Below are 24128 nucleotides of genomic sequence, written 5' to 3'. Positions count from 1 at the left end.
CTTAAAATTAAAGAAATCCCGAGAATTATCGTACAAATTCCTACATTCAGTTGCCTCTTATCACCCCTTTGGCCGTCTCTTTTCCCCCTTTTACTCGTTCTCACCAAACCTTAAGAAACCTGGAGAAACTGCTGAATTACCATACGACTTCCTCTATTCCATCGGTCCATTCAAGCTTCCGGAAACATAACCCTAAAGTACCGAGTAACCGTACAAGATGGCACGGGTAACGCGTCTCAATGGCAACAGAGCGCCCGCGAGCATTAAACCCCTGAAGTCCGAAGAAATTCGATCGATCGTCTAATCGACGATCCCGACTGAGCGAGACCCGAGCCAGTAGAAAGAGCCAGAGACGTAGTTTCCAGCGGTTATAACAAAGTCGTGGAGATGTACGTTGCCCTTCCCGGCATGATTCGTCGAGACCCGCTGCTCAACATTCGTCGGAGAGAAAGAGAAAGCGCAGGCGGATTGCGAGGGGGTTAGTGGGGGCGTAAAAGAGCCGCACGTTACTCCGATTCGGTTCTATCACCGCGAGGAACGTGGACAGAGCGTAGCGAGGGGTTGAAAGAGCAGAGGGAGCGGCGTGGCTGCGGCGCAGCGCGGTCTAGTGTGGAAGCTCCCGGGGGTGGAAAGGTTCCGAGGATCGCGCTAGGGAAGAAAGAGAAGAAGGGATGTTGATGTGCGCGTGTACGTGCACCCACAACCTAACAGGGGCAAAGGGAGAGAATGGTTGGCGAGAAAAGGAGATAACCTTCGTAACGGTTGCGGGGTGCGAGAGAGATGGAAGACAAGGGACGAAAGGAAGAGGGGCAGGAAGAACGGCGACTAGCGGTGGCTTCGATTCCGCGCGCATCCAAATAATTTATCAATTATCCCGAACCCATCTGGATTCGCGGTTGCCGTATCTCTGGCGGACCGGAGGGCAGCAGAAATAAATGTAACCTGTCGTAGTTCTCCAGAGGAGAATCGTCAGGGCAATTCGAAGAGTAAAATTTTCATATATCTTTAGATATTTTCGGCTTTAAGATTCGTCGATTCGGGAATGAGTCACGATTCATGGAGATTGTCTTGGCAAGCAAGAAGAAAATGAGTCGAGTTGACCGCTGGTTAAACTGGAAGGAAGCTGCGAGGAGTATTCGAACGAAAGTTTTGTCGGTCGATGGCGGTCGTGAGCGGATCGTTCCCGTCACTGTGGACGAACAGGGTAGAAAGAGAAAGAGCGAAACGAGAGAAAGAGGGGAGGGAAAGAGCAAAGTGAAACGGGGCGAGCCATTCGGGGCGAGGGAGTCGGCCAGTGGGGGACGCTAGGATGGATAGAGAGCGGGAGTGGAGGGTGAGAGAACGCGCAGCTGGTGGATCAATACGCCCCTTCGTACTTCTCTCTCCCTTTCGCAATGTTCCACCCCTGCGGTACGTCTATCGAGAGATGCGACGCTGCTTTTTCTCGTTCGCCGCCTAATTTTCGCGTAAACTCGTCTCTCTCACGTGCCATTCCGCATTAGCCGGCTTTTTCTTCCGCGCCTTCTTCCGGTCATTTCATTCTCATCGCGTCCGAATCCGCGTCCTTTAACCAACTAGACGATTCCTTTCTTCTACTCTACTGAAATTTCTCAAGATCCGTTCTTTCGTCGATTTACTTTCTTTTCGATACGTTAGATTCCTTCGAGCTCCTTTCGAGCGTAGTCTTCGCAATTGGCAGAAGAGAGCGGGGAGGAAGGTCAATCACGAAATCAGACTTCCAGCCATCCAACCGATCGAACTCGTTCGCCTAAGAAAGACGCCTAAATTTAGATCCAACCGGCAGACAGTAACGTAACTGGTTGAAACCCTGCGTTACGTGAGATTCGAACGATACACTGTCCTATTATAACATCGTGTAATTATTTCGGCCCATTCTTCGCATACAATGCGATTTACGTTACGTATCCCTGTGAAGCTCGACTCTCCACGTGCAACTATCTCCGTTGTCATTCGACTTCACTGTTTGCGATCGAAGGAACCTTCCGATACAAGAAACTGTCGCAAACTTTACCAAGTTTCGTCGTTTCATTTCTCCATATATTCGCGATTCTTTCGGCCGCGTGTCCAATTCCAAGCAAGTATTCAAAGATTGGAAAATCGATCGTTACCGGTGACCTCTTCTCCATCTATCTCAACGCGTTTACGATAGACACGAGGGAATTCCTCAACGATTAAACATTTCTAGTCGACGTCGTGGCACAACTGGTGGTCGAAGCGCGGTGTTAGCGCGTTCCAGTCATGACCCCGATCGTTTTGCGACAGGCCGAAACGCGAGGTGTAACAGGAAGCGAGGATAACGGGCCAGGGGAGACGGAGAGAGTCAAGCTGCTGGATACGCGAGAACGGTTTCAGTATTTCCAGTATCGGTAAGCAGCAGGCTATGGCTGCGCGTAGTCGTCGTCCCCCTGATGGCCCTCGGCAACATCGAGGGTTACTTTCCTCCCATTCTCTGCCGCCCTTGTTCGGGCTGGCCGCGCACTTCTCTCTCTTTCTCCCTCTTGTTCTCTCCGAGTCTCCCTCGAGCCCGTACTCGGTCGCACGCGGAATATGCGCGGTTAGACAGGCGCGCACCAGCTACCCTTTCACCCTTCCACCCTCGGTGGCCCGCCAAGGGGCTCGAACCGGCGAGGAGAGGGTGCTTTACCGCTGTTGGTGGGACTACGAAGCTGGAGGAGAAGCTCCCTCGGGTGGGGGAGGGACAGGGTGCGGAGGCACCGTCGCCAGCGAGCGATGCAGTACCGTCGAGACGCTCGACCGAGCGATACCGCCTTCGCAAGAGTCGAATCGACGCCGCCATCGGCGAAACGACACCAAAGCATAACACCACCAGTCGCCACCTTCGGCATCTTCCGTTCCTGCCTCTATCATCGTCGTCATGTATCGCGAGAACGATCGACGATCTTCGCGCGAATCATTCCTTCGCTATCGATCTAGCGTGCGAAATATATCGAAGACGCTCGGACGCTCGCGGGTTGCATCGCGAACAGCGAACCGCGCCAAATCCCGATCGAATCGCGGACCTCGAGAATGTCGAAGGAAGTAGGATCTCTCCGGCTGAAAGGACTCGAACCACTCAACCACTCGCCGGGGATATTGTCTTGTCACAGCAGTACGCCTTTAAAGAGTTACTGGTGTGATGGGACATTGTCCTCGTCTCGTGGCCATCGTCGAACGCAGTCTCATTCGTTCCAGTGTTCTCTGGATTCCAAAGTGGAAGGAACTCCGACAAAAGTGTTGGCGGTCTCTTTGTGTTTCGTGATAGATTTGCAAAGGTGGAGAAGCGGAACAAATAAGAACGATAGAGTTCATGGGATATTTGCAGGTATCGGAGGACAGGGAACACGAAACAAGAAGAAGAGGCGAAAGAAGCTCCGTAAATTTCGTGAACTTTCGTCTTTCGAATCTCGAGCGTTATCTTCGTGAAAGATTAGAGTAACTCCGCGTCCCTCGACAGGTGACCGTAACGGGCGAAGGCTCTGCCAAGGTGTCTCTTAATTCTTGCCAGCGTGGATATCACGGCGTTTCCGGTCGATAAGGCAGCTTCCGGAAGGTGCGGCTACGATGGTTGATCGAACGACTTTCTTCTCGGTTCATGGGAAGAAGCGAGAACGAACGAAAAAGGAATTCTTCGTTTAAGTTCGACTAAAAAAAAAAGAGAGAGAAAAAAAACAGACGAAGCTTCCATTCGATATAATCGCTCGTTCCCCTTCCACGAACAAGAAAGTCGTCAGAACTGTCCATTCTGTCCATACTGTTCCCAAAACGTTAAAATCACTGGCACCGGTGGACCGTAGAATGGATTCTGAATGGAATCGTATCGTGATGTCTGAATTGGCAAGATGGCGATGTCAGAACGTTTCAGGTGTGTTTTCTTCGCGAACCAGCGATCATCCGTGGCCCCGACTTATTTTCTTCGATGGATTCCATTTTCCTATCCCCGTAAGGGTGGTTCTCGGAATCTAAGGGATTTCGTGAAAAGTATATTTCTTCGAACAATCGAATCGAACCTATGGATTCGTTTCGACCACGCCACACGTCGATAAATAAAGGCAATTCTTTCCATTCTCGCGGATACGTAACAAAGTGGTTACACGCATCCGTTCTCGTAACAGAATCGTCGACGCATTATCGCGATCGAACAGTTGACGAGTTCGTCCACTTGGCCTAGTTCCGGGGTGGAGTAGTCCACACATAGTATCTTCCGTGGTTTCAACCCCGAAATATCTGCGGTCGTTTATTGAATAATGAATCAGGCTTGTTTCCATCCTCGACGCAGTGTACCGAATTAAAGCGGCGCCACGACGGGGCAGTGAAGAACTCGAACGGGGTCGATGAAAAGGTTAACGTCGGGTTTAGGTCGATCGTACGCCTTCTCTTTCCCTCCACTCGCCCCTCCCTCTCTTCCTCTAATCGACTCCCCTCTAGGTTGCTTGGTTTCCCCAGTTTCGATCAGAGTTTCTACTAGCGGCGACGTTCGATCGGTGTCCGAATGACGTACACGGATATGCTCGTAACTCACGTTCGACCCTAGTCTTTTGCCTAAACTCAAGTAATTTCCATTGCTTTTCTCGTCATCACGTGCAATACGATCTCGCCACCGATTCACCCACTCTCATCGCCAACGATTCATCAGACGTTATAAACAACGAGCTATGGCACAATCTGGTGAACTCATCGAATCGGCAGATCTTCGAAGCTATTCACGAGGCTCGTTGTTCTTCGTTGACGAGTCTCAGGCCGCGATCACGAAACGTTAACGTTCGCTGGAAATTTCTGGTCCGGTTGGATCGAATCGAATCGATTTCATTGCTTCAGAGTTTCGCTGGTAATCACTGTACACACGGTACATCGACAACGTCGTTTAAGTACAAAAAATACGATAGGGGGAGTAGTTGTTAAAGGGAGAAAAGGGCGGGAATCTTCCACCTAGACAGGAATACGCGTCTCTGTAATTATCGATGGCACGCGACGCTCGTTACATCATTCACCGTCTCGTTTTACTCTAGCGGCTGGATGTTACGGGGTTCCCTACATCGCATCCTATTAGTAACTCTGTACTTCGGCTACCCCTTGCAACCACCGCGTTGTCGTAATTTCAACGTAATCCTGTTCGATTCTGTAAAATTTAATCGATTCGAAAGAACGAATCTCCTCGGACGTTCCAAGACTCCGGCAAAGAAAGGAGAGAGACAAGAGAAGGGGCTGTGGAAGATGGAAAAGAGGCCGAGCGTAGGTTAGGGCATGCAGAAATCGCGGTAAGAATTGATTAGCCGTTGAATTAACGGGCGCGGCACGTTTGCGATTCGAGAGAGGAGGAGGCTTGCGAAGGTAGTCGTTGGGTTGGAGTTGGATTTCACCGGTGATGGAGGTGGCGGTGGTGGTGGTAGTGGTGGTGGTGATGCGGCGGTGGTTGTGGTGTTGGTGGTGATGGTGGTGGTGACAGTATTGGTGGTCGTGCTCTGGTCTCGTAGATGCACGTGGAGATGGTAGAACCTATGGTGGTTACTAGTGCTGGTGGTGACGGTGATGGTGTGGTAGTATGCCGGGTGAATGGGGTGGGCTGTCATTTAACCTTCCTGTCGGTTGGTAGAGGGCACAGCCGCTAGGCGGCGACACGTTTGATCGTGAGGAAAACGTGGTAGAGGGAGCGGGCACGGAAAAGGGGAAACGAAAGCTGCAGGTTATCCCCGTTCGTTACGGCAGCTATCGTCGTCGTCGTCGTTGTCGAAGAACGCGTCTGTGTTTAGCCGGTTGTTCGAACATTGTGTACGTTCTGATATCCTTTTCAAGAATCGTACGAGAAACCTACCATCGAGATATAGAAGCGTCTACACACACATACACGTCTATGACAATCAGCGGGAGCAGCAAGAAGAACATTGGAAAAACCGAATACGCTCCGCCATGTTCATCCCCGTGAGAGACACCTTAGACAAGAGAAACCCCCATAGATGTGTAGAGCCTAGAGTACGCACCGTTACGCGCAGATGTCGTTGTTGTGTAGACATTGTTATAGATTAGATACAATCCGTCTTAGAGATCTATGTATTATATATTTGATATTTTTACGCGTATATGTATACGTATACATATATGTAGTATATATATATATATATGTATGTATATAAATGACGGAGACAGAGTATAGCTTTAGCCGAAAAACTGTTTCGTCTTCGCTCTAGATACTCGTTGTATACTCCGCTTGATATTATGTACATGGATACACGTATCTATTTACAAACGTGCGCACGCGCTCGTCCGCATATATTTCTCTCTCTCTCTCTCTCTTTCTCTCTTTCTCGCTCTTTATGTGTGTTTACACGTACCGGCGCGAGGCAACATTTTGATCGATTTTGTTAGAATCGAAGTATACGCGTGTTCCCTTAAGCTTTACGATGGTTCGTGACGCGTTTTGAGAAACAAAATATCCATAGGAGAAAGGCGAGCGAACAGAATCCCGTGGCAACATACAACGCGCAATTTGCATGTATTGCGCGTTGCAAATGACCTATATGCAGTTAAGCGATGCAAACACGTTACCGTAACTCTATATGTTAAGTATCACTGCCTTTTGCGTATCATAGAACTGCACACGTAGATTGTATTATATCTTTTATAACTATCGCTGGCAAGAACGATCTTACCACGCAGAAACTAGTCTCGTCGAGACGAATTCAACGTTATAATCGGTTCTTAAAAAATTCACGAATGTACTAGAGTATGTACGAATAATAGCAACGGGGGTGAATGTTCAATAAATCGAAACAAAGTTGTTTCAATCACGAATCTATCTCGATGCTTCGATTTCCTGACCCAGAACAATTTCTCTGACTTATCTGACGTCTCGATTCGCGCCAATAACGGTCAAACGTTCGACGATAGTTTTCCCCGGTTCGATTCTACGAAATATTATCCTCGAAAGAGCGATTATCAAGGATCAAGGATATAAGGAAGAAGAAAAGTTGGTCGGAACGATCGGCCAGCGACAACAAGAGGTGACTCATTTGCAAGTTACACGCATAAACGTCCATTAAAATAATTGCACTGTGCCGTGATCGAAAGGATTAAATGTTACGCGTCACGAAACAACCCCTACACTCGGTTCGTTTCAATTTACCGCTATCTCTCTTCTCCTTTTTTCTTTTTCCTTCTTTTAAAGAACGACCGAGAGAGCGGCTCAATTAATTTTAATTTGGACGATATTAATTTTAATTAAGGTACGCAATTAACACGAAACACGTCGTCAGCGGGTGTCGTCGGTGACACGGTGAGACCGGATGGAAATAAGTTGGCTTTAAAGTCTTCGTAGCGAGAGCTTCTCAAGGGGGATACGTCGATTAGGGCCTAACCCTCGCCACTCTTCTTTCGTACGCGTGTGCGTACGTAAGTACGTACACACGCACACGTACGTTCTGCTGAACGTGCTTGTGTACGTGATCTATCGGGTCAGGTGTACGACTAAACGACCGTACACGATTATAGTCACACTCTATGCATTATAAATCGCAAATGCCTAGAACACGTAGGTAAACGTTCATAGATAAACGTCCATCACTCTACACTTTGTATTTGTGATTGCACGGATAAAGATAATTGCGATTGATCGGAAAAGTATTCGCCCACCCGAGTACTTTACACTCGGTTCTTAAAGTGTAGTTCTTCGTTTCACGATCTTACTTTACTTCGTAGCTATTGGACTATCGTTGCGGACTAGAATAACAGGTATCTTTTAGAAACGAAGCGGCAACGTATCTCCAGGATAAACTAAACGCGATATATCAAAAATAAGAGTAAAACCGGCCCTCGGTTGTGATTAAGTCTATGTTCAAATTTTCCTTCTCCGATAGAATTCTTTTAGATTTCTCCCCTCGCTGTTTCCTAAGTTCAGATAAAACATATTGAGAAACAAGAGAAACAAGAAAAAATATTCTCAATTTTCCCTTACATCTTCGCTGTCTAACGTATAAATGTAGAAAAGTCGTAGGAGTGTTGCGACGAGCATTACTCGCCTAATTCGGTCGATTGAACGGTACTATTGTTTTCTTTTTTCTTTTTTCTCTTCCACAGTCTTCCGCCAACTGGCCCTCGCGATATTCCTCCCAGAGTTTTCTCCCTCGGTTTGTGTATCCAGCACCCATGTTATTGGATCAATACGTGTAGGGTTAGGTTCCATTTAATCCGCAGGGGGTGCCCTCGACAGACGGCCTATGGAAAACATCGTACCCTCCTACGTCAAACCTCCTAAACCACAAGCACTGCCATCAACGGGGCTCCTTCTGCATCGCACAGGCGCTTTTGTATATAAGGACGCGTCCGCGCAACTCCAAAGCGGAAAAACAACGCGATATATCCGCCTCAGAAGGGATATCTTCTGTTCGTTCTCTTTGGTTTTAGCGTCGAATTAGTTATTGCTTAACCCTTTCGAGACTAACTAACTGGAGACTGCCAGAATTTAGAATTAGAATTTAGAAAACAGAAATTAGAATTTTTCTGTGAGCACCGAAATCTATCGGGATTTACATACGCACTATGTGGAAAAAAGCTGGAGAGAAGAATAGCGAGATGGCATGGAAGTAACTGATCAGAGCAGCCTGCAACGCTCGTGAACATAAGCAAGGAAATGGAATCTGATTTCGCTCCACTCGTTTAATACAATAACAGCTACTTTAGTTTGGATATTTTATATTTAGGCATATTTGAATATTTCATTGATGGATAAGAATCCACATTGTATGCTTGAAATGGGCGCAATTAGTAGATGTGAGTCCGCTTCGACCAATAATATTCTACAATGAAAATTGCGTGTGAGATTGAGGCGAGTTCAATCCATTAGGATAAGAAATGAATTTGCATTCGTCCTACTCCGCTTCTTTTCAACTCTGCGCGATAGTATTCCATTAAAAATGAGAGCGCTCGCTTATAGTACTTTTAAAATTACAGTTTGCGTTAATTTTTAGCTTATTATACTCTGCGCTATCGTTGAAAAAAAAGGAGAATTCATCTGCAAAGAATTAAGAATTGAGAATCCTGGCATTTTGGAAACGAGTGAAATAGCGAAGCGCGAGAAAATCGTTCTCTTCGCGAAGATATTAGAAGAACGATCGTGGCAATCTCGCCTTGAGGTTACGGGGATGGATAAAGCGAAACGAGCAATCAGAGAACACCTATTCTTTCCTTTAACCCAGATCCCAACGATAGTCCGATCGTCTCACCGTTAAACACCCCCATCAAACGCGATTTCTGTCCTCGCGATTTCAACAATTTTCTCTTCCACCTAATCCTACCCCTTTTCTTTTTAGTCTTCCTAATAGTCTTCTATTCGCCTGTCCCTGTTGATCAGTTCAATCGCAGGTTCCTTTTCGAATCTTGTCAAACGTCTACGTATATCGGTAACGATATCGCGGACGAGCTGACACAGGAGGAAAGTCGTTTGCGTGTTCGAAAGGCGAGTCGAAGCTGCTTCGCGGCATCGCTGGCTGGTTCCTCGATCTAGGCCAGCCTTGTTACCCGAACAGCCCATCAACTCCATCGGTTTCGCGTACTAACGAGCAGCTCTACACCGAGCGCGAGTTTCCGTTCGTCGTACTGGAAACTTCGTGTGCTTCCAACGTGCTCCAACTATCGCGAGGAAGGAAAGAAAAGCTGGAAATCACGCTTCCTCCGAACATTCTTCTCTCATATGTCTCTCGTCATTCGTCGATGCAATTAATCCTCCATCTTCATACGTTATAACGAAGTCTGTTTCTTTCTATAATTTTAATGTCTTTCTTTCCTTTGGTAGAGATTTTCTTGAAACGTTAAAATTCAAGATAGATCGATATCCGTTTCAAGAACGTATCGTTTCTTCCTTTTTCTCATATTTTACGTAACCTGCGTGTTACCCGGTGGATTTGTGTAAGGTTGTGTGTAAAATTGGATTGTTACTTGATGGCTATTCATCCGCACCCAGCCAGTCCAATTATGAAAAAGCTTTCGTCGCGATCGGAGTAGAGTATTCCGGTAGTAGTAAAGTATCGCAGGAAAAGGACGCAGAACGTGTAACTCGTTGTTAAAGAACGCGTAGTCTAGAGGGTCGCCGTTTCGTGCAATCGGGCTATCGCGTTTTCTCGTCTGTTTGAGGCGGGCGTGGTCCTGTTTGTATTTAATTAATCACCTTACCACGATATCATATCGCGAAAACTGCTATACCAATCCTTTTTCCTCCATAATCGACCGAAATAAACTCGCCGGAACGTAAAAACTCGTGATCACGGAAATTGATCATACTGGAATTCGTAAATATCAATTAGCCTATGCTCCGTAGAATGAAATTACAGAAACGACGCTAGAGAAAAATGATAACTAAGTGTTTCAAACGGGAATGCGATATTAAAAACACTTGTTTGCCTCTGGAAGAGAGAACATTCGCTTCGGATGATGTCCTTGCAATTATAGATTCAAATACGTATATATCATTAAAGTACGTACAAAAAGAATTGTCAAATATTGAACATGTGAGAAGATAAAGAAAAGGAAAGAAGAATGTAGAACAAGAGATAATCTATTTACGTATACAAAAATATTCATGTAGTTTGTTTACGTATACAAAAATATTCATGTAAAAAAGAGGATCAAGAATTAGAATGAATAACAGTGATCGATTCTGACGTACATACCTTGCAGGCCGCTATATCGTAGCGAAAGGTAGAATAGAAAGACGGTAGAAACCTTTGTGGTAGTCGGTAAAGACGATTTCTACAATGCTCAAAACGTATTGCATTACCGACGTCTCTCCTATTTCGATTTACCGAGTAAGCAAGCGTTTGAAACGTAGTTCTCGTTTCTACCACAGCTCATTCAAAACGGAACTACATACGTATCCTCTACGCGAAGTAGGAAATAACGATACTTCGATTTGCATATTTAAATACTGCCATCGAAAATATTTCTCTATGATGATATATTCCAAGATCACGAACACGACCACTAATTTATTATTCCTGCCTTTTCTTATCTTCTTCTTCAAGCATATTATGTCGATTTTTTCGCTAAAGTTACCATTATAAATCAATTACAAACTTTTAACGATGATCTCTTTTACAAAAAGAATTATAAAACCAAATTTTCAACGTATAAAAAGAACACGATTCACGCAATGGTCAGTTTTCGATACAGCAAAAATATTAAAAGCAACTTCTATCAATTTCCAGATAAGTAATTAACTAATCCAGATAATTGATTCTCTCATCGTCCATAAACGGAGTGTATCGAGGAACTGTCTGACTAGACATTGCCCTCGACAAGAGAATCGCATTTGCGCCATTACGCGTTACACGAGTCGTAACATACATACGTACCGTTTATAACAGACTCCTCTTCCATGCGTTCGAGAAAGTTCGTTAATCACAAAACTCACTTATCGTACAAAGAATCGTCTATGTCGTGTCGAGGCTACTTCGCATGCAGGATTTCGTTCGGCATCTTTCGTAAGATCGAAAAGGACTCATTTCCGATGCGATGCGGCGTGACGTGTACAGAGGTTCTGCTCAATCACTCATCTTCAACCAGCACTTTTCTCGACCATGGAACACGACGCGCTATCGCGACCATCTCCCTACCCAATATTCACTCACGATCGTCCAACCCCTGTGTTTTTCCGACTTTTCAAATTCACTTGAAATCTTTCGTTCCCTCCGAGAGGAAACTCTCAGCGCAGCCTCGGCCAGCAATCGTCACCGTGACTTTTAAATTAGCTTCGAAAAGACAGAAAATTAACGATTATCTTAAAAATATACGTATATTCTTAAGAAAGAAAGCAAAGAAGAAACAAACGGACAACAATTAGTATTCTTAACTCGAGTGTGTAAAGTTGGCGTGTGCAATTTAGTTGCGTAACGAGTTTCATCGAAACAGATTTAACGGAATCTTTTCTGTCCGTAACTACACACCCCTGGCCATAATCGAGAGAAATTAGAGTGGCGCCAATCATCTGTAACGTTGACTAGCATCTAATAGATTTACCGATAAACAACCGGTTCTAGCAATTTAAATCGGTTACCAAAACTGGTTGATCAACCGATTAATACTCGTCTTGATCGACCTTCTTCTGTTTCCTCTACTCGCGTCTCGATAACTGATCGAGCTTCTTACTTTGCGCTCCGCTTGTACGCTCTCTCGTTTTCAACGATTTTATATCTACTAATCGCGACCGAACAGCGTGCCAACTAAAACGACAAAGATTGATTTAACTGTATTATATAGAACGGACGTCTACCATAAAAGAAACAAAATGAAGCTTAAACGATCGTGATTGATCGCGTTCGTTTATTACGGATACAATCGGATAATAGCTGTCGGCTGTACCACGAATAAGCGGTAGAGAAGTTCGCTATCTATCGCAGAGTGAAAGGTGAACAGAGACGATGCGTTGACCCGAGTTATCAGCTGGTTTCGATGTTGGATACGTCTAACGGTGTCTAGCAATCTAGGTCGGTCCAGGACGAGGTATCACCTTTTCCTCGTCTTGTATTTCAACGCACGCTTCTGGCTGCTTTGCTTAACGATTATTCTACTTGGGTGCGCGATAATGGAGAAAGAAAGAAAGCGAGATAGCTTGCTGGTGCATTGTGCGAGCAACGGAGAGCAAGAATTGCAAAAGAGGAGAGCAAAAGAGGAGAGAAAGAGAGAGAAGAAAGGCACAGAAAAGGGTGAGAGAGAGAGAGAGAGAGAGAGAGAGAAAGGAAAAAGGGAGTATACGAGAGAATCGATCGTCCCGTATCGTTCATATTATTGTACATACGTAGTACGCTGTTTTTGCTGAGTAAAAGTACGCATATCGAGCAAATTCGCGGTTTTTCTAACCAAGAATCTAAAATTGCTGCACGGCAAAGCAACGAACGAATCGAGAAAGCAAAGCCGGCAGGAAGTAGCGATGGGCGTTATACAAGACTACGAATATTCGAAGAATTTCGAACATGATTCGAATATTTGCGACTCTTCGTCTTGGAAGTCTCGATCTTCTTCAGTCTTCAAGGTCTTAAGTGTAGCTTTAGAGTAGCGGAAATTATAAAGACGAATAACATAAATAAACGTGTTTATGACAAGTCGAACGTTCCAAACCTTCGTCAACACCTCATGTTGATCACTATTTGGACAAAAGTATCGATTGAAGACGCCAGAAAAACATCGAATACTTACCAAGCTAATGCAAAAACTACCGAAATTCTGCAAACTATCAAGATATTCCAACATATTCGAGACATCCAGGAATTCCAAGACTTATCGAGATTTTCAAGAGATCGTATGCTTCGATTCGTGTTCAAAGTTCCACGTTTCTTCAAACGTAGCATATGCAGATGCGATGCGATTCGAGCTGTTTTGAGATCCCATCGCTACAGGCAAGTGTAGCAATTAACAACACGGTGTATACTGCTATGGACGGTCCGCAGCCCTTTCCGTTTGCCTTTCTCTCTTTACCTGATCATTGATCAGAGAGTTTTCGGTAAGTAGGGACTCACGAGAGACAATACAGCACCGGGTCCCGGTCACCGTTGGTCCGTCGTTCGTGTTCGCACCTGGTGGTCCAACGTCGGTTCACCAGGACCGGCGACCAGGATTCGTACCTGCATCCTTGAAAAAAAGAGAGACGGAACAGGGGTTCTCGGGTGAAAAGGCTCGTGCTCGGTCTCGTGTGTAGCCCGGCCCGTCGCTGCTCTGCGCCTTTGTCTGTCTCTCTAACTCATTTTCCCCTCTTTCCTCTGATCCTCTTCCCCGAGAAGAATCGTGGAAAGCCTGCGAAAATCGTCGATGCTTGTTTTCGTTGCGAAAGACAGTGTGAATAGAGACTCGAGAAAAAAGAAAAACAGAAAATGGGTACTGTGGAAGGAAAGAGATATCAAGGGGAGGCTGAAGACACGATTGGACAAAACGGTTAGGAAGAGAACAAACTCGGTCGAGAGAAGGGTATTTCGTCATTTAAACTCGTTTCTGACTATTACGCGATCTCTCGAACCGTTTGTGGACACAGCAAGATCGTTCGACTGCTCGTACAACACTAATGTTATAATATGCCTACTAACCAAGGGGATCGGGAAGAGTTGCTCGATCTTAGCGATCTCAACGATATATGGTGATCTATGATTATATATCGGTGACACGACAATTACAAAATTTATATAAGACAAGAAACATTCCTTTTTTTCTTTTTTTTCTTTTCTTTTCTTTTCTTTTCTTTTCTGGTGGAGAGCGGTGTTAGAAAAAATAGAGATGAATGATAAAAATCTAACGACGAGTAATAGTAACAATATAGTAATTACATCGATATATAGATATATAGATACTAAGAAAACACTACTCGATATATGACACTGAGAATTAATGAAATCGAAAAATAAAAAGGACAATCGCTCTAGTTTATGTATATGTGCGTGTATATATATAAATATATATATGTAGAAAAAGAGAGAGAGAAGCGACAAAATATAGTTTCTATGACAAATCTGCCGCACTACCAGATATATCAATAGTCTCGTCGCACTAAATTACCAGTAAGGGCTCTCGCAGGTCAAAATGAATATTTCAACTACAAGCGATATTTATATACATATATAAATGTGTGAGATATGTATATGTTACGTATACACGATCTACAGACAGCGATTATAACCCGTATAGCTTGTGATATCGTTAGATTGCTGTTACTATACAGTTATACACAAATAAACGCAATTCTGCAGCTAGTCGATCGCTATGATTAATTGCAACGCCAGCTCCCATTGCGAACTAACCTATATTATTTAACCTATGAGGAAAGAGGGTGCATACGCTATCGATCGAGGAATCGGTTTATTTGTCGGCTCTTTTTAAATCCAAGCCCACGCTAATTTCAACTCAAACGCGATACATATATATGTACTTCTTCTTTTAAGGTCATAATATGTATGTACGTGTGTAAACGGTTTTACGCGGTCGTGTTACATTAAACGAGCAGCTCATTTAGACACATGTTTAATCGGGACACGAGGATTATGATATTTAACGCTAGAACTACCAGAGCAGTTGAAACGATTATTTCGCAATTTTGCATAGGAATTTTATTTTTCATAGCTTTACCGATCTGCCACGGAGCTTGTTTCTTACAACCGGTGAAAAATTTGTAATCGGTTTTCCAATTGTAGCTGTGCTAAATTTGGAACTTGCGATTCTACTGTCGATTCAAAATTAACGTCGATTTTTGACTAGAAATTATTCTACGATAAAAAGATTGTTTCATGAAATACCTACTGATTTACAAACTTTTGATCGGTAATTTCTAGTTCCTTTGATGCAAGTTTTATACGTTAATCGTCTGTAATTTTAGCGTTACTATCATTATTTCCCTTTTAGATTGCCGATTTGCATGTAACGTTCTCACTAATATTTACACACGAAGATAATCGGGACGTTTAATAATTGCCAGTATTCTAGTCGGCACAGTTTGCACACGCTCGTCCACAGATTAATCAAACGTGTCGCGTAATATCGTAACAAATCTACTCGTGAAAATCCCATAAATAAAATATAATACGAGAATAAATAATATAATACAAACGACTAAGAATATTTATTACGTTCGTCTCCAAATTAATCGTTGTTTAAATTGTTTAAAAAGTCGTTTAAAAAATTGTTTAGTGAATCGTTAATCGACGAAATAGAAAACTAAAAATTCGTTGACAACGAGCAGATCCGTTTGTTCGTTTCCCACGCTTTTCTCCGACGTTGACGAATTGATACGCGGATTAAATCGAGAAACGATAGAAAAGCGGGGAAAAAAGCGGAAAACTTGAGAGGGCTCTGGATGACCCTGTTGCTTCAAGGTTGAGAGGACTGCCTCGAGAGAGGCACGAGGGCCTGCTGATGTCTCTTGAAAATGGCCACCTTATGTATAGTGGCGAATAAAGAGAAGAAGAAGAAGAAGAAGAAGAAGAAGAAGAAGGAGAAGAAGAAGAAGTAGAGAAAGAGAGAGAGAGCAACGGTATGCAAAAAAGGAGTAATGCTAAAGCAGATTAAGGGCGGTATTCATAGCAGTTACTCGGTCACGAAGATGCCAAGTGTTGCGCAGCTTCTCGGTCTCGTATGCGCGAATAACAATTAAACCTCTTAGAAGCCAAACCGATCAACTTTGCTTCTTCTAAATCTCTCAGTCTCACTGCGATTAATATTCAGTATGGAATCAGTAATATTCAGTAATATTCAGTATGGTATCGGATTATCATTACAATTAGTATTCAACGTCTCAACCAAATGAGAAATGTCTCGATTTTGATGCAGGAACAGAGATTTTATCTGCGAATAGAGACATATAAAGGAGACTTATAAAATTGCTTCCTGCAAAATCAAGGTCGGTGGTATCGACACAATCGTCGCTTTCCTCTGTTGTCTCTTGATAAATCGAGGATATCGAACAATGCGCGTGCAAACCCACGTCTTCTCGGCCCACGACAATTTCGTAGGCGTAACTGCAGTAAACCGGAATAAAGGCAAGGGAGGAAGCAAAGGAGATCCTGTCTGTCTGTTCTACCAATGCCGCAAGTAATAATAAACGATACGAAAATCAGAAATAAAATCGCATAAATCATAGATTTTTATCTGACTTTGAATCATTTATTCGGAATGCTGCGATATGGTCAAAGTCATTTTACTATTTACTTGCTCGCTCGCGTACTTTTATTAAAAATGGAAACGTTTGCTTGAAAAACGTTTCTGCCAATGGTCGAATGTTGTATTTATACAATGAGATCTCTGATATCGTGTCATTCTATCGACTCTTTGGTATGGTATAAATGTTAAATAAACACGTTCCCTTAAAACGACGTTGCGCGGGCGGTATTTGTCTGAAAGCTATTGTTTGCAATTAAATCGTTCAAGAAATGGGAGCTACATCGTGTCTGTCGTGGAATTGTTTGCTGTCTGCTGTTTGGCATCCCGTGGATGGAATCAATTAATTGGCATCCCGGAACGAGAAAAGAGAAAAAAGTAGAGAGAGAGAGAGAGAGAGAGAGAGAGAGAGACAAATGCGATGAAAATGTAAAGAAAGTCAAGAATCTGTAGGGACGAGTGGCAGCTATTTATTCCGCAAGATCGGGTACTTGGTTGAATTAATCGAAAATATCGGCGACACGACTTAATTAAACGACAATCCTTAGCGCAGCGAGATTCTAATCGTTTTAAACGCGAGAGATCGATAAGCGAAAATGTATTTATAGTAATTCTCGTTTAATCGATGAATTTTTTGTCGGAGTTTATGACGCCTCGTTTGCTATTGAGCGGACCCTTCTAGCGCATAGGATGCTAATTAAGCTGTAGACGTGATCCGAGTTGTAAATTTTATAACTTGCAATGTTGGAAATTCCAACTTCTCAAAAATAGCAGATACATTGTCCGTATCGTAAACTGAGAATAATCTCATATCCTCAACATCATCGATTCGATCTGTCGACCGCGTCGTTGTTGTTGTCTAAGTGTGCGTCATCGAAATACAAGCACTGAAATATGTAGATTTTTACTTTAAGATTATTCAATTATTCAAATCAAATTGTTGAAGTCTGTCTAATGAAAACGATTTATTACAATTTCAAAGACAACTGTAGTAATTTCTTAATGTCCTAACTACGATAATTTCCAATATGCAAAACCAAGTTACCTAACACCTCGTAAATTAAATGCTCGACTCATGTTTCTCGTTTCATTCATATGCAATGTTTCCCGCTTTGTTTTTCAAACGAAACCGATTAAAAAAGCAGTCGATAAATCCTAGAACATTTACCACACGGATCTCAACGACGAGTCTCAAGTCCGACACTGCGTTAAACTGGCACTTCTTTGCTGCAATCGGTTGAGTTCGCGAGCATCGTCTGGCAGCCGTATCTTCCTCGTGAGAAACGTGCTCCTTCTGTCGCGAATTAACGAGCATACGTTACGCGGTCGTTGCATCGTCTTAACGAGCTGCAGCACGTGTAGGCGCGCGCCGCGAATTAACGAGCAGCCTTTCGAACGCGCCAGCCGCGTGTCTCGACGTTGATATTTCCTGCGGCATTCAACGGAATCGATTCTTAGATCCAAATCGAGTTCCAATACGTTCTTCGCTCGCATCGCCGCTTCCAATGCGATCCTAGCCTCTACTTGAGAAATCTCTCTCTCTCTCTCTCTCTCTCTCTCTCTCTCTCTCTCGTACAGTATAATTCCAAGTCTCAGAGAATCGAAGAAAAACGAAGAGAAGCGAGAGGTAGATCCATCGCGTGCGCGACAGCTACATCGACGAGTTGACGACGATTTGAGAACCACCTGCAGAACCGTCTCATCTGACTTTTTAGAGTCAAACCCACTAGCCAGCGTCGTCTCATCCCTCGTGTTCCAGGGTGAAACGTTCTCGTTCCCTCGTCGCGTTCCACCTTCCAAGAAGCCGTGGAGCGTACGTTCCACGTGCATGGAAACGCTGCGGTGGTGAACGAACCGGCATGCAAAAGGACTGCGAGCGAGCGCAGTATTGTAGATCTGTTGCAAAACTCCCCTCCCGAGCCGTTCGCGACTCCCACCCTCCGGTGGCTGCTCTTGAGAGACCAGCCAGCAAACTCCATTTCTACCCCCGGCTCGAGCCACCGTCTCCCCCACCGCCACAGCCGACACCTCCCCTCGAAGGCCACCCCCAACGAACCTATCTTCCTGGTCAATAACCTCGCTGTGCCGTGTGCCGTGTACCCGCGACATAATCGGCTACCATCGCGTTTCGGATCAACGTGCTTCCACATAGCACACGTGTCTCTTCTTTTCTTCTTTTTTTCTATTTGCACCTTCTAAATTTATTTCCGTACGCTGTATAGCAGTTTTGATTTTCTTCTTTAACGCTGGAGTACGTATCGTTCTGTTACAGTTAACGCACAACGCTTCCGGATAATAGTTCGTACTTGATTTTAGGATGCTCTGCGCTAATTTCAAGAGCTCAGTTTCCATCGATCACATTTATCGCGCGAAATATATATACTAGCTGAAAACTGGGTACTTTAAAGTAAATACAACCAGACTCGTAACTAATTTTCGTTTTCTAAAACCGAACAATAGCAACGCAGGGTTGAACTTCGTCTCGTTACTTTCTAAACTTTCTTTCAGTCGTTCTTCTTCCTTATTGGTCAACCTTCGTGTAGGTGCACTAAAGGCGTATAGGTAAATTTACCTCCAAGCGAACTATAGCTTTAACGTCGAACAATTCTGCGTGAATTTCGAAATAAAAGTATTCGAAGAACGGGGATCACAAATGACGCGGAAAGAAATATAAAAATTGAGTGCCTGGATTGTTCGCGCTAGGATTAAAGAACGAGTTTGTATTTCTAGAGGGGATGAAAGAGGAAGCGATTGATCGACGAGTATCCGGAGCTCTTATTCTCCCGCGTTGCATCACAGTTTCGTTCCTTCTTCACCCGTGTTTCCCTTTCTACGAGGTGAGAAAAGAAACGACGACATCGTTTTATCGAGTGTCGCCGACGCGCTACGACAACTTCTTGTTTGCTCGTCTTCGTCTATACTCGTTTCAAATGGAAATTTTAATTCGATTCGGAATTCCTTTACCTTCCGAATCTCCTTTCGTGTCTATCGCGCATCAGAGAACAAGTACGTGCACTATCTCCGCGGACAAAAATTAACGTGATACGTATCTTCGTTCTTTAAAGACGGTCATATCTTGGTTAAATTGTATCGCGCGTCTCTGCCAACTACTGATACGACGGCAGAAATTTCTCTCGCCATCCTGACTATTGATCCTCTCTCTAGCAAGCTGATAGAATTGTTACAACCTTCCTTCCTTCGAAACGCGTTCCTGCGTTTTCCCCTCAACTGCAGCAGCGAGTATTCTACGGCTGTTGTGTTCTTCGAAATTATAACGGACCGATCCAGATTCCGTAGACGCGACAATTTCAATGAAATTTCGTGATATTGTCTGCTTTGAAAGCATACAAAAACGAACGAGGCAGAAAATTTTGTTGGGGCTATAGAAGAAATATTCTCTTAGAAATGGAATACGCGAATAAAAATAATAAGAAAAACGCGATCGGATCGATGAGAGAATTTTTCGAGGGCGAGAACGATGTTCGGCGAAGAGAGTGCCATCCGTAGGGTGGCGCCATCTGTGCCGGTCGTCGGGAAACTCGTCTTAAAAATCACCCCCCTAAGATCAATACACCGTACGGGTAGACAGTAAGTCTACGGAACGCGACTGAAATACCCCAGAAGGTTACATCTTTTAATTTTCACCGCTTTTCTTGATAATTTAGAAACACGGTGCAAGCAGAATGCGGGTACAGCGTATACATAATAATTTCTCGAGTACGACCACGTGCATAGTTCGAGAACTTAATTGTAAAAATTCGGAACTTTAATTAATCTCTCTCTCTCTCTCTCTCTTAGACGATCTATACCTTTCCATTTCGCAATTCGAATTGACCGATCTTCTTTGCTGAAGCAAGTATATTCTCCGACGTAGTTGGAAAACGGGATTGAAGTATGTTATTAGAATAGCGATTAATAAACTGTGAATATCCACGCAGATTCAGATTATCATGACGTTTCCACTAGAGAGATTGAATCCAAATATTATAATTAACACGCTGTACTCTGGACATTCCGTACAATCCTGCGTATTACGTACATTTTCTACGTTCGATTTTTCCACGTATGCACAAACATCCGCAATCTGATTAGCTTTTCGTTCGTATTTCGCCTAATATTCCGCTGTTCGTAACAATGCCGAGCAAGGTTTCTCTGTTTACGAACGAATCGGCGGACGCAGGTGTTCGAACGATTTAGAATATCACGCGCTTTGGAAGCCATAGAAGAAAAAGGAAGGAAAAAAGGATGCATAGTAAACGAGCGAGGAAGACCTGTGAATTCGGGTCAGGCATTTGGCTTACGAGGGTAGTTTCCAAAGGTTTCCTCTCTCTTTGGAATCTCCGCTTTGCGGCTTCTAACGAGATAATTTGATTTTCAGGTTGCACAAAGCACTGCTTTCTCTCTCTCTCTCTCTCTCTCTTCCCCCTCCTGTCTCTCCTTCCTCTTTACGCTCCACTCGAGATCTCTTATGTTTTCACACAAACTTTTTTCACCGCTTAATCGGCAGCAAAGTCAGTACGCGGCCGATCAATCGATCGATCGCCAACTGTATCGCGAGTACGATGTATCGTTTCATTAGATCACCGCTTTCGACATGGTTCCACATAGATTTTTAACGAATTACGGTTTTTCGATAACGAAAGTTTGAAAAACGCAGCCAACGATGGGCAAAGAAAGTTTTTAGGTAGAACACGATGGAACAGCCATTGTTTGCAGTTTCAGCGATATTCAAAATGCATTTGGAATAGATTCAAGTTACATACGTGTACAACCTGCTAACAATAACGATCGATCACCATTTGTTGGTATACTTTCTCGCGGCATGAGATGCGCAAATAATCGTTTTAAAATCGAGCACAGTGCAACGAGCATAATTAAACTTGTCGTAACGTCGCATGATTTAGTTTTCACCGGTAATGTTTTTTCACGCTCCGAACTCGCGTTTTATGGCATAATTCCTCGTGGAGAACACGTAGAATTTCAACTGAAATTCTACGCATTAGTCTTCTGAATTAGTCGCGTCTAATTTGCGATTTGCCAGTCCAGTTTGCGTTGAATTAAAATTAAACGGTTCACATTGTAACATCAGACCTTAATCGCATCTCTGTGCGCGTGTTTCCATTAATTAATTCTTTATCCTAATTTCCATCGTTGCAACGTACAATGAAACTTTGTGTGATAAATGAAAGAGTCGTTTCTGTAATTTGAAGATCATTATTTAGAGGCACGACAAATAGAGAGATGGTTACATAATTTGTCGAAAATCACTTGTCCCAAAGGTAAAAGGCGACTCGTTTGGTGGCGGATTAATTCACGAAGTCCCCTCCTACGCCGCCAATTCGAACGATGGCGCCGCCATTATTTGGCATTCTTCGTCCCTGCCGCATTCAAGCCTCAGCAAAGAACAGCAGCATCGAGGGCGTAATCCTCGCTTCGTCGGATCGACGAAATTCTTCAAAATCGCTATATTACCTTCGCATCCTCTCGCGTCGTTCTAAACAAAACAACAGATTTTCGAATTCGAGCAATGGCAAAAATGATTCCTTCAGGCTTTCCCCGTTTCCTCGTCGTCGAAAAAAATTGTCAGGATGGTTGTTGAATTTTCAATGTGTGCTTCAGCAGAGGAATGAAACTGGAATTAATTAAGGCTAGACGACTACGGACGCGCACTTGTAATTATAATTGCCGCTACGCAGACGGTATCGCGTCACCCTACGAGATCTACGATCATTAGAATCGCGAATCGAGCGTCGATCAATACGATGAACAACTGGACCTTTCATTTCAATATCGTTGCACCGCGAACGATACTACTTCTGCGGTCGATATCAAAAGCCATACTTTCTGAAATAAAATTCTTTTCCTTTCTTATCTATCTTTACACCATGATATAATACCGTCGAATTTACTAAAAGTATTCCCTCGGTGATATTGACCGCAAATGAATTTAAAAGACATACACAATTTCCTGGTGATAGAAAGTTGCACCGTCTTTCGCGCAGTTTTGGCGACTCGAGCATTTTTCCAGCGAGCATGAAACAATCATGCAGGCTGGATGATTATTCGAGAAGCGCGTTGTACAGCAGAACAGCGAGAAACACAGGGCTTGGTTTAATATTGACAATGGCAACGACAAAGTTCCTAACGGGACTGGGGCTGAGGGTTTACAGAGGGGCGATGGCACGGAGTAAGCAGCTTATTGCGAGCGACGCAGTATGGATTTTCAGCGACGTTGCTGTTTGACGTTGACTTCTATCCGATAGTTGCTGCGCAGTCGAGACATCTCTACCGAAAAACTCTTACATCGCTGGATGAAGGCTGGCATATCCGCGAAAGCTTCTTTCCTTTGTATCATCCCGAATATCGAGACCAACTTGGTCAACTACTACACTTATTCCTGACACTTTGCTGTCGTTTCATTGCACGAGAGATGTTTGGATAACCGTCCACTCTGTTGCTTCGTGCATCTCCTCTTCCTTAGTTCTATCGTTTTCTCCCTTCTTTTTAACAACGATCGTCGGGCGTGTATTTTAGACTACGGTTATAGCAAAAGAGTGTTCTGACGATCAGTTATTTCGATGAATATATCGAAACAAAATAAATATGCATAGAGAATATCAAAGAATATGTAGAAAATGTTTGTAGATAAAACGATGAAAGGAATTGGACTACGATGTCATTTTTCAAGTTATATACTATTTCATTTTACTTTGAGATAAAAATCTAAATAAGTGACATAGAATATGGATAGGATTTCGGTTGTTGCGTTAACAGAATGTGAAAGACGAAGCGTGAGTAAGTAAAGTACAAAATAAAGAGAAAGATACGTCGGCTCAAGGACATTTTTATACGCGAACCTTTTACACCGCTTTGATGTCTACAGTCTCTATAAACATCCTCACGTATCTTCCGACACTCCGTATAGATTCTTACGCATGTATGCATATATTTTGATCTCTGGGTGTTTCGTTCGTCAGAACAGCAGTTCATAGGATCAGAACACGCATTCATCGTAACCATAGTCTTACACATACGTTGTCACAAAGTGACGCCTACATAGTATAACGTTTAACATGGTTCCTTCGTTTTCAGATAATCAAACGGCACAAGTTGAAGCCAGCGATTCACTTGGACAATCGGTACCGGTTAATGAGAAACGAGCCTATGCTGGACGCGGACGGAAATGAAACCGATCAAATCGGCGAGGACGAAACTGCGCCACCTAGCCCAGAGGAAATACTCGCTATAATGGAAGAAAAGGGTCACGATTATTTTACCATGCGTTTACCACGGCTAAAGATTACGGAATAGAAAACCTTGTATCGCGTTCGAATTATTTTCTCAAATACCAATAAATAATTTCTCCTTTCGAACTTACGTTCAACTAAATGTAAACTTAACGCATCTATTCTGTTACATCGTGGAATCCAGCTTGTTGCACAGTAGAAAAGAAAAGAAGTATAATTTTACGAGCGAAGAATGCTAAGATATCA

At 43.6% G+C, this 24128-nt stretch overlaps 2 protein-coding genes and 1 long non-coding RNA gene across 19 annotated transcripts in view; 1 reads left to right on the top strand and 2 right to left on the bottom strand.

Annotated features, from left to right (window-relative positions):
- LOC126873846 (RNA-binding protein Musashi homolog 2) overlaps window positions 1–24128 on the bottom strand; it is a 134834-nt gene that overhangs the window by 21230 nt on the left and 89476 nt on the right. For 3 of the 16 annotated variants that reach the window (XM_050635138.1, XM_050635137.1, XM_050635141.1), the window contains one exon: window positions 13518–13791. The exons of 10 other annotated variants lie outside the window; for them this stretch is intronic. Coding sequence is in view for 1 of the 6 variants with exons in the window: in XM_050635125.1 (XP_050491082.1) it covers window positions 13198–13349 (152 nt within the window). In the remaining 5 variants the exon portion in view is untranslated. 3 more of the 16 variants (XM_050635142.1, XM_050635125.1, XM_050635143.1) reach the window with 3 other exon arrangements.
- Window positions 1–24128, bottom strand: part of LOC126873848 (cell death abnormality protein 1-like) — a 112921-nt gene that overhangs the window by 46235 nt on the left and 42558 nt on the right. The window lies entirely within an intron of this gene.
- On the top strand, window positions 1376–24008 carry LOC126873857 (uncharacterized). 2 transcript variants are annotated; one of them, XR_007692584.1, is made up of 2 exons: window positions 1376–5937; window positions 23728–24008. It is a non-coding gene; the product is annotated as an uncharacterized LOC126873857 (long non-coding RNA). The 2 variants fall into 2 exon arrangements; XR_007692585.1 differs by having other exon boundaries at window positions 1376–5988.

The sequence above is a fragment of the Bombus huntii genome, chromosome 15 (genome assembly GCF_024542735.1).
Source record: "Bombus huntii isolate Logan2020A chromosome 15, iyBomHunt1.1, whole genome shotgun sequence".
Taxonomy (NCBI): Eukaryota; Metazoa; Arthropoda; class Insecta; order Hymenoptera; family Apidae; genus Bombus; species Bombus huntii.
The sequence above is the reverse complement of the archived record's forward strand: the minus strand, read 5'-3'. Positions and strand labels throughout refer to the sequence as shown.